Source organism: Xyrauchen texanus, chromosome 43, assembly GCF_025860055.1.
Source record: "Xyrauchen texanus isolate HMW12.3.18 chromosome 43, RBS_HiC_50CHRs, whole genome shotgun sequence".
Classification (NCBI taxonomy): domain Eukaryota; kingdom Metazoa; phylum Chordata; class Actinopteri; order Cypriniformes; family Catostomidae; genus Xyrauchen; species Xyrauchen texanus.
In genome coordinates, this window is record NC_068318.1 from 9,839,178 (window position 1) to 9,851,569 (window position 12,392).

A 12,392-nucleotide genomic window follows, 5' to 3' on the forward strand; every position below is an offset into this window, starting at 1 on the left:
ATCAATTATTTGCTAATTATGCACAATTTACATTTAAGAGATTAATGGACGTATCTATGCGTGTAAAGAAATATCAATCAGTTCATTTTGAAAGGGAAAGATTCGTATTTTTGATCGGACAAAAACATTGTCAACATTAACCATGCTCTTTTTGCATTTTTGTTGTATTATGTATCTCATACAGTAAATAAAGCATATACTGTTTTTATCATGTAGCTTTTTAGCAATAAATAAATAAAGCACTTCTTTCAGGTGGGCTTAAATGGTACACAAGCACAAAAACCAACCTGCACATGAGGAATTTCAATGAGAATGGCTAATTATTTTGTACATACTGTGTGTGTGTGTGTGTATATATATATAAACTGTTTTGCATGAAGTAGTAGCATCTATTTTTAGCCACAAATCACTGCTGCTCCATTTAAGCTCACATCAGTGTTTTTTAATGGGGCATTTGTTGCTTTTAAAATGTACTTTGGCCAATTGCAATCAACATTTTTACCTTTCATTCCATATTTATTTATCTCTAAATAAATCTGCTGTTAGACTGAGTTTAATTAAATAAACTGATAATTAAAACCCTGAATTTTGATCGGATGAGCCTCGTTCAAAGCTTTGTAAAATTACTATAAAGTGCTTCTCGTCCAGCTGTGACACACGTCTGTCAGTTCTCGCGTGTTTCAAATGCCAATACCATCACACGTGCATACCGCTGCAGAACGTTAGCATGGTTTATAAATATTGATATTTTTCACACCAAAAGCAATCATTTGCTTTATAAGATATTAATTTAACAGCTGGTGTCATATGGATGATGTTTATATTGACTGTCTGTGATTTTTGGAGCTTCAAAAGAGAAATCTCCAGTCACTTGCATTTTAAGGACCTACTGAGCTGATGTGTTCTGGTGAAAGAAAGTGATACCCACCTGAGATGGCATGAGGATGAGTGAATGATGAGAGAATTTCCCTTTTTGGGTGAACTATCCCTTTAAAAATGGGTGTGTTTCATCATATTGCTGTTGCCACCATTTTATATACGCAATAAGCCACTCAAGCTTTTCATCGTGCCAAGAACACCTCTTAAAAATCAATGTAACGCAAGGACTTGCTGAAGAAAAGCTGTAAGCCGCTGTGTTGCAGTGATTTTACCACAGGTGAGGAGGATCAAGGCACTCCACTTCGCATCATGCCGATGACCCTGTCCCAGATGAAAACTGTTAAGACCACAATTAAACAAAATATGCCATTTGAAGCAGGGCATAAGAACACCCCTTACCCATGGTAAAATCACTGTAACGCATAGCTTATTGCTTTAATAATGTTCTTTTTCATTAGAAGTCCACTGTTAATTTTAATAATTTAAACTCAAAATAACACTATACCACAGGATACATGTGTTTATATCTTTATAATGAAATTCATGGAAGTACACAATGCAATCTACACTATTACAATGTCCACACCAATGTAATGCTGGAGAAAAGTACATTTGGCATGTAATATTGAGACAGACAAAAGCAAAAAATGAGTATTAATCTCATAGCATGGTACAATTAGGCAATATTAATACAGTTACAAAGTAGAGTTTGAAATATATATATATAAAAAAAAACAACTCATATGCTTCTTTTTTTTATTTACAACCCAGTGCCTTATAGAACTGCCCCATTTGTCTTCATAGGGCACAAAGGCCTTCTTTAACAACAACAATAATGCTAGCAAGCCAGATATCAGTATAAATATATCTGTAAGGTACAAAGACCTTCCCGCTAAGTATTCTTCACACACACACACACACACACACACACACACACACAGTGACTAACGAAGGTTGAGTTCTTCCTTTACCTTGAGATGTGCTTGCCGATCAAAACGTGTGCTCGATTCATAAGTGCTTTAAAGAGCGCCTTTCCTGTTAGCCACAACACACAGTCACTATAGAAGACAGCATATTGTGAATGACCTTTGACCTTTAAGTCACAAAAGCAGCTCTTTATAGATCAGGCCATGTGTGGCTACACATATCCAGAATCACTGTATCCCACTGTGCATGATTCATCATAAACACAACTATAACTTTTGTTAAAGGCATAGTTCACCCAAAAATGAAGATTCTCTCATCATTTACTCATCTTCATGCCATCTCAGATGTGTATGACTTACTTTCTTCTGCAGAACACAATTGAAGATTTTTAGAAGAACATTTCAGCTCTGTATGTCCATATAATGCAAGTGAATGGTGGGCAAACTTTTGAAGCTCCAGAAGTCACAAAGGCAGCATAAAAGCAATCCATACAACTCCAGTGGTTAAATCCATGTCTTCAGAAGTGATATAAGTGTGGGCAAGAAAAATATACATTTTTAAGTCTTTTTTTTTTAACTCTAAATTCTGTTCCGCCCAGTAGGTGGTGATATGGATGAAGAATGTGAATCGCCAAAAAAATAGGAGGAATTAGAAAGTGGAGATTGATAGAAATAAAAATATTTTTGAGCTTCAAAGTTCTGGTCACATTCACTTCAATTGTATGGACCTACAGAGCTGAAATGTTCTACAAAAAATCTATGCGTACTGCAGAAGAAAGAAAGTCATACACATCTGGGATAGCTTGAGGGTAATTATTCAGAAAACATATTTTTTTTTTGGGTGAACTTTAATATCAGAAGGGTGCCAGCTAGTGGTTAAAGGAGTCGTCAAATTAAAAGTTCACTGTACAATCTATGTACAGTGTGCTACCTATTTACCTCCTCTGGGAACCACAATATTGGCCAACACAGACACGCACACACTGTACAATAAAAGCAAACCTTTTCAGTCATACACATGCACACAGATGGACGCATTTGCCATCACCTTGCAAAAAGCAAACCTGCATGACACAAAGGAAAGTTACCGTTGAAGGGGAACTAGATTTCCAAAAGCACTCGTACCTTATATTGACAGGGACTGTGTTTGTGCAAGTAGTCTTGAGTAGAACAGTAGATGAAGTGTTAATATCCCTCAGAAGACACAATCCAGTCCTCTGTTTAATATCAGTAGTAGAAAGACTAGCATTAAAGTCTTTTTGCTTTCAGTCAGTACATGTGTTTCAGTTGGGGTAGTTGGTACCCTCGAAGTAAAGTTCTTTTTACAAAAGGAAAAAGGAGAGCGAAAAAGCACTGTTGTTCACTCTGTGACAGCCGTAGGTTGAGATCGCTGGGCAGGGGAGCGATTGTGACTCTCTGGTCCTGTTAGACGCTTTCTTTGCCTTGAGCTCCTGTGACAGTCTTGATGGAGGTTAATGTCCGGTTGAACCACGTCTTTTTGGCAGCTTGGACTTCGTTCAGAGCCAGGCCCAGATGATGCTCCAGGTCCTGAGGAAAATAAAGCATTTACAAGCTTTGAATTTTCATTTTTGGGAGAACTATTCCTTTGAAGGCCTGATCAGACCACAGCTTCTAAATTGAATATAAAAATACAGTATAAACTTATTTCTTCAAAAAAGCCACAAAAAAAAAAAACTATTAAAAACCATGGTATCTGCATTTCACCTGTATCTTGCACTCGGCCTCCACCAGCTGCAGTTTGGTCTGAGCGAGCTCCAGCTCCATCTCTCTCAGCTGGTTCTTCAGCACCTCCTTCTCCTCGTCTGTCTCTTCCTCACTGCCCTCCTTAGGAGTGCTCCGCACTTTCAAACGGCCCTCCTTACTGAAGAGAATGCTGCACTTATCACAGCCCTCCACCTTCAGCTGAACACACAAACAAACATGCTATTTAACCCCTTAACGTCTACCGATTGTTGAGCACAAGCCTGAAAGTACCATCCTTGAAATAAAAATAGCTGCAGTTCATGAACCCTTTGGATTACAGACATGAACTTGGTCATCAGCAATTTGTTAGAGATATCGTACAGTCATTATTGAAAAAATAAACAAATAAGCGGATGTGAAACAGGCACAGCCACCACATTTACTGTGGGATGTGAGATGCATTGGTCAATGTTCAGTTATACAATTAAGCAGTGATTATACAAAATCAGTTGAATGCAGAAAGCTGTAATTGACCAATCAGAATAGAGAGCCGAGTAAAACATTTGCCTAAAATATGTTAATTAGAGCAGTCAAAATTTACCCATTAACACACACACACGATTAAATTAAAATGTTGAATGCATTTTTATTTTACGCGAGTAACACATTTACCAATTTTTGCATTAGATTCTGACATTTTTATTCAGCTCTATGCGAGTCTGAACACTGGTTGGAATAATTTGCGATGATTATTTTGGAGGACGAGGGTTTAAAAGATTTCATTCCTATTGCAAAATAGTCCCTCAATTTTCCTAAGTGTCAAAAGCTGGATCTTATATATATATATTAGGGCTGTCAATTTAATGCATTCAGTGTGATTCATTTTATAAAAAATAACACGTTAAAAAAATGTACGCAATTAAATTGCAATGCCCCCGGACCGTAATAAGGAAGATTCCTGAGAAATGCAAGCTTGTAGTACCACCTGTTTACTCCAGAGGGCAGTAATTGAAATTTCAGCTGTGTGGCAACGCGCAGTTTATATAGTGAAGAAAACACGTTACATTCTTGCATTCAAAACACTTGATGGAGTGCAAATTCGAACTAATTGATCTCAAGATGTGTTCTAAATATTAAACTATATTTAACTTGACACAGTGACCTAAAAATGTTATGTTTATGACACAACGCACCCGAGACGCCACACAAGCATGTCTGACGCAGGTGTAAATTGATGGGCCCTTAAACAAGCCCTCATAATAAATCTCCAACTGATTGATAAATTCACTTGCAAAATTATATATATATATATATATATATATACAGTATATACATACAGTGCATCTGGAAAGTATTCACAGCGCTTCACTTTTTCAACATTTTGTTATGTTACAGCAGGGGTGTCCACACTTTTTTGTGTGATGATCTACTTTTAAATGACAATAAGATCTACCAACTAAAAAAAACACAGTTTTGTTTAAAAAAAAAAAATGCTTGTTGGGACTACTGCATTTATGCCTACATGGAATTCATCTTCTAATTAATTAAAAAAATATATAATAATGATCAATGTTGATATCATTCAGTTTTAACACTAAACCCAAAACACCTACAGCACAATATAAACAATAGCCAGGGCATTTACCTTATTTTGATGATTTGCACTGAATTGAATTAGACAGTTTTGTATAATCCGGGCATTAGCTGCTGGTAGTTAGCCTCAAAAACTGCTAGCTTTGCAATTTCGCGCTCTGTTCTAAGAAGCCCTTGGAAGGCGCAAACCTAGTTGTCATGGCAACTGAATAAACAAAAATCTCGCCTGGTCAAAATGTACTCGCCAAGTGCAAGTCAGACAGAAACAAAAATATGGAAAAACATTATATTTATTTGTATTAAAATTTAACGAAATACATTTAAATTTTGTGCGATCTACCAGCATTGCCTTTGCGATCGACTGGTAGATCGCGATTGACGTAGTGGGCACCCCTGTGTTACAGCCTTATTCCAAAATGTATTAAATTCATTATTTTCCTCAAAATTCTACAAACAATACCCCATAATGACAATGTGAAAGAAGTTTGTTTGAAATCTTTGCAAATTTATAAAAATAAATAAATAAAAATCACATGTACATAAGTATTCACAGCCTTTGCCATGACACTCAGAATTGAGCTCAGGTGCATCCTGTATCCACTGATCATCCTTAAGATGTTTCTAAAACTTGATTGTTGTCCAACCTGTGGTAAATTCAGTTGATTGGACATGATTTGGAAAGGCACACACCTGTCTATATAAGGTCCCACAGTTAACAGTGCATGTCAGAGCACAAACCAAGCCATGAAGTCCAAGGAATTGTCTGTAGACCTCCGAGACAGGATTGTATCGAGGCACAGATCTGGGGAAGGGTACAGCAGCACTGAAGGTCCCAATGAGCACAGTGGCCTCCATCAGCTGTAAATGGAAGAAGCTTGGAACAACCAGGACTCTTCCTAGAGCTGGCCGCCCGGCCAAACTAAGCGATCGGGGGAGAAGGGCATTAGTCAGGGAGGTGACCAAGAGCCCGATGGTCACTCTGACAGAGCTCCAGAAGAACAAACATCTCTGCAGCACTCCACCAATCAGGCCTGTATGGTAGAGTGGCCAGTCGGAAGCCACTCCTCAGTAAATGGCACATGACAGCCCGCCTGGAGTTTGCCAAAAGGCACATGAAGGACTCTCAGACCATGAGAAACTAAATTCTCTGGTCTGATGAAACAAAGATCGATCTCTTTGGCCTGAATGGCAAGCGTCATGTCTGGAGGAAACCAGGCACCGCTCATCACCTGGCCAATACCCTCCCTACAGTGAAGCATGGTGGTGGCAGCATCATGCTGTGGGGATGTTTTTCAGAGGCAGGAACTGGGAGACTAATCAGGATCGAGGGAAAGATGAATGCAGCAATGTACAGAGACATCCTTGATGAAAACCTGCTCCAGAGAGCTCAGAGGACCTCAGACTGGGGCGAAGGTTCATCTTCCAACAGGACAACGACCCCAAGCACACAGCCAAGATAACAAAGGAGTGGCTACGAGACAACTCTGTGAATGTCCTTGAGTGGCCCAGCCAGAGCCAGACTTGAACCCGATTGAACATCTCTGGAGAGATCGGAAAATGACTGTGCACTGACGCTCCCCATCCAACCTGATAGAGCTTGAGAGGTTCTGCAAAGAAGAATGAGAGAAACTGCCCAAAGATAGGTGTGCCAAGCTTGTAGCAACATACTCAAAAAGACTTGAGGCTGTAATTGGTGCCAAAGGTGCTTCAACAAAGTATTGAGCAAAGGCTGTGAATACTTATGCATATGTGATTTTTATAAATTTGCAAACATTTCAAACGAACTTCTCTCACGTTGTCACTATGGGGTATTGTTTGTAGAATTTTGAGGAAAATAATGAATTTAATCCATTTTGGAATAAGGCTGAAACATAACAAAATGTGGAAAAAGTGAAGCGCTGTGAATACTTTCCGGATGCACTGTGTGTGTTTATATCTATATTAATATATATATATATATATATATATATATATATATATATATATATATATATATATATATATATATTTAAAGATAACTATGTATAATTATTTCATCATTATATATTGAATTATTGTTATATGAGGGGCTTTCTCATCAAATATTTTTATATGCGATTAATGAATTGGGACACCATGTAATTAATTCGATTAAAAACTTGAATCAATAAACAGCCCTTATATATATATATATATATATACACACACAGTTGAAGTCAGAAGTTTACATACACCTTAGCCAAATACATATAAAATTCCTGACAATTAATAGTAGAAAACTTTACCTGTCTTAGGTCAGTTAAGATCACTACTTTATTTTAAGAATGTAAAATTGTCAGAATAATAGTAGAGAGAATGATTTATTTCAGATTTTATTTCCTTCATCACATTCCTGGCTGATGTCTTGAGATGTTGCATCAATATATCCACATAAGTTTCCTTCGTCATGATGCCATCTATTCTGTGAAGTGCGGCAGTCCCTCCTGCAGCAAAGCACCCCCACAACATGATGCTAACCCCCCATGCTTCACGGTTGGGATGGTGGTCTTTGGCTTGCAAGCCTCACCCTTTTTCCTCCAAACATAACGATGGTCATTATGGCCAAACAGTAAAAAAAAAAATTTTTGTTTCATCAGACCAGAGGAAATTTCTCCAAAAAGTAAGATCTTTGTCCCCATGTGCACTTGCAAACTGTAGTCTGACTTTTTTATGGCAGTTTTGGATCATTGGATCTACCTTGCTGAGCAGCCTTTCAGGTTATGCTGATATAGGACTCGTTTTACTGTGGATATAGATACTTGTCTACCTGTTTTCTGCAGCATCTTCACAAGGTCCTTTGCTGTAGTTCTGGGAAAGATTTGCACTTTTCGCACCAAACTACATTCATCTCTAGGAGACAGAATGTGTCTCCTTCCTGAGCGGTATGATGGTTGTGTGGTCTCATGGGGTTTATACTTGCATACTATTGTTTGTACAGATGAACATGGTACCTTCAGGCATTTGGAAATTGCTCCCAAGGATGAATCAGACTTGTGTAGGTTCACAATAGTTTTGGTCTTGGCTGATTTCTTTTGATTTCCCCATGATGCGAAGCAAAGAGGCACTAAGTTTGAAGGTAAGCCTTAAAATACATCAACAGGTACTCCAATTAGCCTATCAGAAACGATTTGGCTAATTGACTAAAGGCTTGACATCATTTTCTGGAATTTTCCAAGCTGCTTAAAGGCACAATTAAAAGTGGTGATGGACTTTCCATTCAGGTTTTCCCACATTATTTCAGATATTATACTTATTATGCGGTGTCTCGTGGACACATAAGTAAATGAGACATTTGCAATCTTGAAAGTAAACCTGTCCCCAAAGCAGAGGGAAATCATTCAGCTGCTCTGTCATGACGAGGCGGCTCCCTCACGATAATGTGCATTACATAGTGGATGGAAACACGCAACAATTCATATTTTCTTAAGTCGAATTTTTTTAAATGCGCTTAAAAAATGCTAAACATTTTTGATGAAAACCCAGTGTAGCCAATAGCGACTAGATTTTAAATTATTGTCACAATCAATTATTTTTGTCCATTTTAGTCGCAGTCTGGAGCCCCGTAATGTGCATGAGATCACGTTACCTCACTGTGTCTATGTGCCCTAAGAGGCGTGACTCAAGTTGAGTGGCCATTATCCCACTCAAGTGTCTCTCAACTTACCTACTTACCTCATTAGTGCACACACACACGCATGCACGCACACAAAATCAGTTCAAGTTTGCTCATTAGAAAATGCATTGTTACAATAATTCAACTCTGAAACTGAGCCTTATTCAGAACTAGAAAAATATCATGCTGCAAAGTAATAATTAAAACATGACATGACATCAAATTTGGCCCCATTTACTTTTTTAATAACTGTCCCTGGTCTTTTTGTGAACGATTCACGAGTGTTTTATTTATTCCAAAGAAAATTGCTTTTCCCACCCCACCTTTTATACCACTGAGTATTCAATTTCACTTGGAGGTTTGTCATATTATGGTTAATAATAATAGTTATATGCATTGCATAAGCCTTTTCATGCTATTCGTTTAACCAGGCCCCAACAATAAACAGCTAATGAAACGTGGCAGTGTGTGTGTGTGTGTGTATAGTGTGTGTGTGTGTCTGCCATAGTCTTCACCTACCCGGATCTTCTCCAGCTCTCCTTTGTTGGCAGTCTGCTGTTTCTCCAGACGCTCGCTAAGCTGAGAGCAGATCTGACACACAAACACACAGAGGTCAAAGGTCAGTATACGTACACTACTTCAGTACTAGAGTGAGGCGAACATACCATCATTCAATTTATATATCATGTTACAAGATATCACATTCCTCGTCTCTCTCTCTGAAAACCCAGCATCCTCTTACAGTAATTGCATTAACAGCACTACACAGCTCAAGTCTGTAGGTGATCATACTGACTTTTCAAACTCAAATCTATTTTTGATTGGGTGCCTTTACTGGAACACTTGATCGATGACATGTATTCATTCCCAACACAACATCAATCGTTTTCAGGCTGTTGTTGGAGCGATGAGGATCAGATATCTTAATTAGATATACATTTATCAACAAGGAGAATGTAGCCAAAAATGAATGGAGAAAGGATTGCCGTTTAAAAATAAAGTTTAATGCCAGAGTCATGGCTAAGCAGTTAGCGCACTTGCTCCAAACGCCCTGAGTTGTGGTGCTAATGTGAGTGATGCAAGTCTCTCGGCCATTCCTTAAGAAATGAATCATGGTTGTATTACAGTATTTGTAGTAAAGCCAAAGCACAGGTGTAAGAAAGACATAAGATTGATATCGCTGCTTCAGAGCAATCCCTGAAACTATTCATATAGAAAAGATTTTCCCTCAAAAGGTCTATTTCTTCAGACGGCAGACGTGGTAAACCTGTCCTACTCGCACTAATGAGCCGTCCACGTGAATGTGTGTTCATTTCATACCGGGAAGCCGTCCAGCATGATACCTGCAGACTTCAAACACTCATTGTGTGTTGTCTGGCTCATACAAGCAATATGGGCATGAGTGTGTGTAAGAGAGAGCTGGTTCAGCTCTGAGGACACCATTATCATGCTCCGCCATGAATCATGCTGTCAGCGGTCCCATTAAAATGAGCTCTGCAGGGACAGCAGCTCAACTATTTTTACAGAGCAACTCTCATACTGCACTGAAGGGGCCACTTTCAGGCCATCTCTCCTCTACACTCACATCAGCCCTTATCTGCACATCTTACTGGAATCTGAGATGTAAAATTGGTCTAGTTTGGAAGCGAGTTCTTATAGGACCATTTGGTGTCTTTACTGTGGTCTATTAGTTGTTATATTGAGTTGTTTCAGGAAAACACTCCCGATACAGAACAAAACTATCTTTATGCCATGACAGTGTTGTTTTAATAGTGTTAAATGAAGTGCACTTCATTTTTGTCAAGCATTTTAAAGGAATAGTTCACCCAAAAATGAAAATGATCTCATCATTTACTCACCCTCATCCCATCCCAGATATGGATGACTTTTTTTATTCTGCTGATGACAAATTAAGATTTTTAGAAGAACATTTCAGCTCTGTAGGTCTATACTGAAGGGGAAAAATTATAATCCCTCTTTGCTCTTGAAAGTTATATCTTATATTTCCTAATCCTCACTTATTCTTATTATATTAATCAATGTTCTGTTCCTCTTTTCCTAAAAGGCACAAGTAATATGTATATGATTTGAGGGGTGACTGAGGGTCTGGCCCATGTCAGGAGTGCAGTAACAGTGTTTACTCATTTAGCCCAGTCTCCGGAGAATGTGCATTTTATGTTGTATTGCATTTATTCAATTTCTATTTCTATTTTTATTACATAATGAATCATATACCCTATTTAACTCTCTTCCTGAGAAGATAACACCTACACATTGCATGTCTAAATATCTCATGTCTCTGAATTATTTAGTTATTGTGCCCTCTCAAATGTGACTTTGCCATAGTTGAAAACAACTTCCAAGGATCTTAATTGCTCTCCTTGGTACCCCTTTGACATACAGAAATAAGGAGTAGCCATAACTGATACCTAACCTTTGATATCTGACCATAAGTTTGTTTCAACCAAGGATGGGACCTCAATTCATGTTGTGGCTAACAATTATTGTTTGCATGAAGACGGAAACAGTCCGTAATTGTAATATGTTAACATTTTTGAAGTAGTTGACCTACCCAAATGCTAGAAATTGATGTTTGATGACACCCTTAAAATAATTTGCATATGACTATAATTGCTTTGGAAAGTTTGTAAAATTTCACTTTGACCTCCTGTCTTTCTAACTGTTGTATTTCATCAAATCATGATTCCAATTGAACCTGCAGAGAATAATCAGTAAACTCTTTCATTTGACTCTGACAATATAATGCAAATGAATGGTGGCCAGAACTTTAAAGCTCCAGAAATCACATAAAGGCAACCTAAAAGCAATCAATCCGATTCCAGTGGTTTAATCCATGTCTTCAGAAGCGATATGATAGGTGTGGGTGAGAAACAGATAAATATTTCAGTTTTTTTTTACTATAAATCTCCACCTTTGACCTAACCAGAGGAGGCTATATGCACAAATAATGTGAATCAGCAAAAAATAAAAGAAGCAGAATGGATATGAGCTTAAAAATGGATCCGTTTCCTACCCAAACCCATTACATCACATTTGAAGACATGGATTAATCTACTGGAGTTGAAAGGATTACTTTTAGGATGATTTTATGTAATGCATTCATTGCATTGTATGGACCTACAGAGCTGAGATATTTTTCCAAAAATCTTCATTTGTGTTCTGCAGAAGAAAGTCATACACATCTGAAATGGCAGGAGGAGTCATTGTCATTTTAATTTGAACAGTAATAGACTGTAAAAATGCTACAGAAATAAAACGTTAATTGATTAACGAGTATTAACTGTCAAATATAGTTTTTTTTTAATATATTTTAAACGACAATACAGAAGTTTTTACAATAAAATGTTATAAAAAATTACTTTTTTAGATGTGAAAAGTAGTATTTTCCTGTCTAATTAATGGTAAAAATGTGCATTGCTTAATAAGAGAGTACATGTACTTTTCACCGTAATTTTTTTAAAATTACAGTAAAAACTGTAACTGTGCATTCCCAGAATTCCCTGCGTGACACATTACATTTATATTCATTATATTTTACGGGAATAGTTAGGTTTCTTACAATTTTTTTATATCAGTTATGAACATTGGGGTGTTCTGTGTTATATTTGATGTAGTTTAGTTTAATAATTAACATTATT

At 37.5% G+C, this 12,392-nt stretch overlaps 1 protein-coding gene across 2 annotated transcripts in view; it reads right to left on the bottom strand.

Annotated features, from left to right (window-relative positions):
- Positions 1 to 1,399: 1,399 nt before the first annotated feature.
- LOC127635635 (rab GTPase-activating protein 1-like) overlaps positions 1,400 to 12,392 on the bottom strand; it is a 129,532-nt gene continuing 118,539 nt past the window's right edge. For both annotated transcript variants that reach the window (XM_052115799.1, XM_052115798.1), the window contains 3 exons: positions 9,253 to 9,324; positions 3,531 to 3,728; positions 1,400 to 3,353 (listed from right to left, as the gene is read on the bottom strand). In XM_052115799.1, coding sequence (XP_051971759.1) covers positions 3,231 to 3,353; positions 3,531 to 3,728; positions 9,253 to 9,324 — 393 coding nt within the window. In that variant the 3' untranslated portion in view covers positions 1,400 to 3,230. The remainder of the gene's footprint in view (positions 3,354 to 3,530; positions 3,729 to 9,252; positions 9,325 to 12,392) is intronic.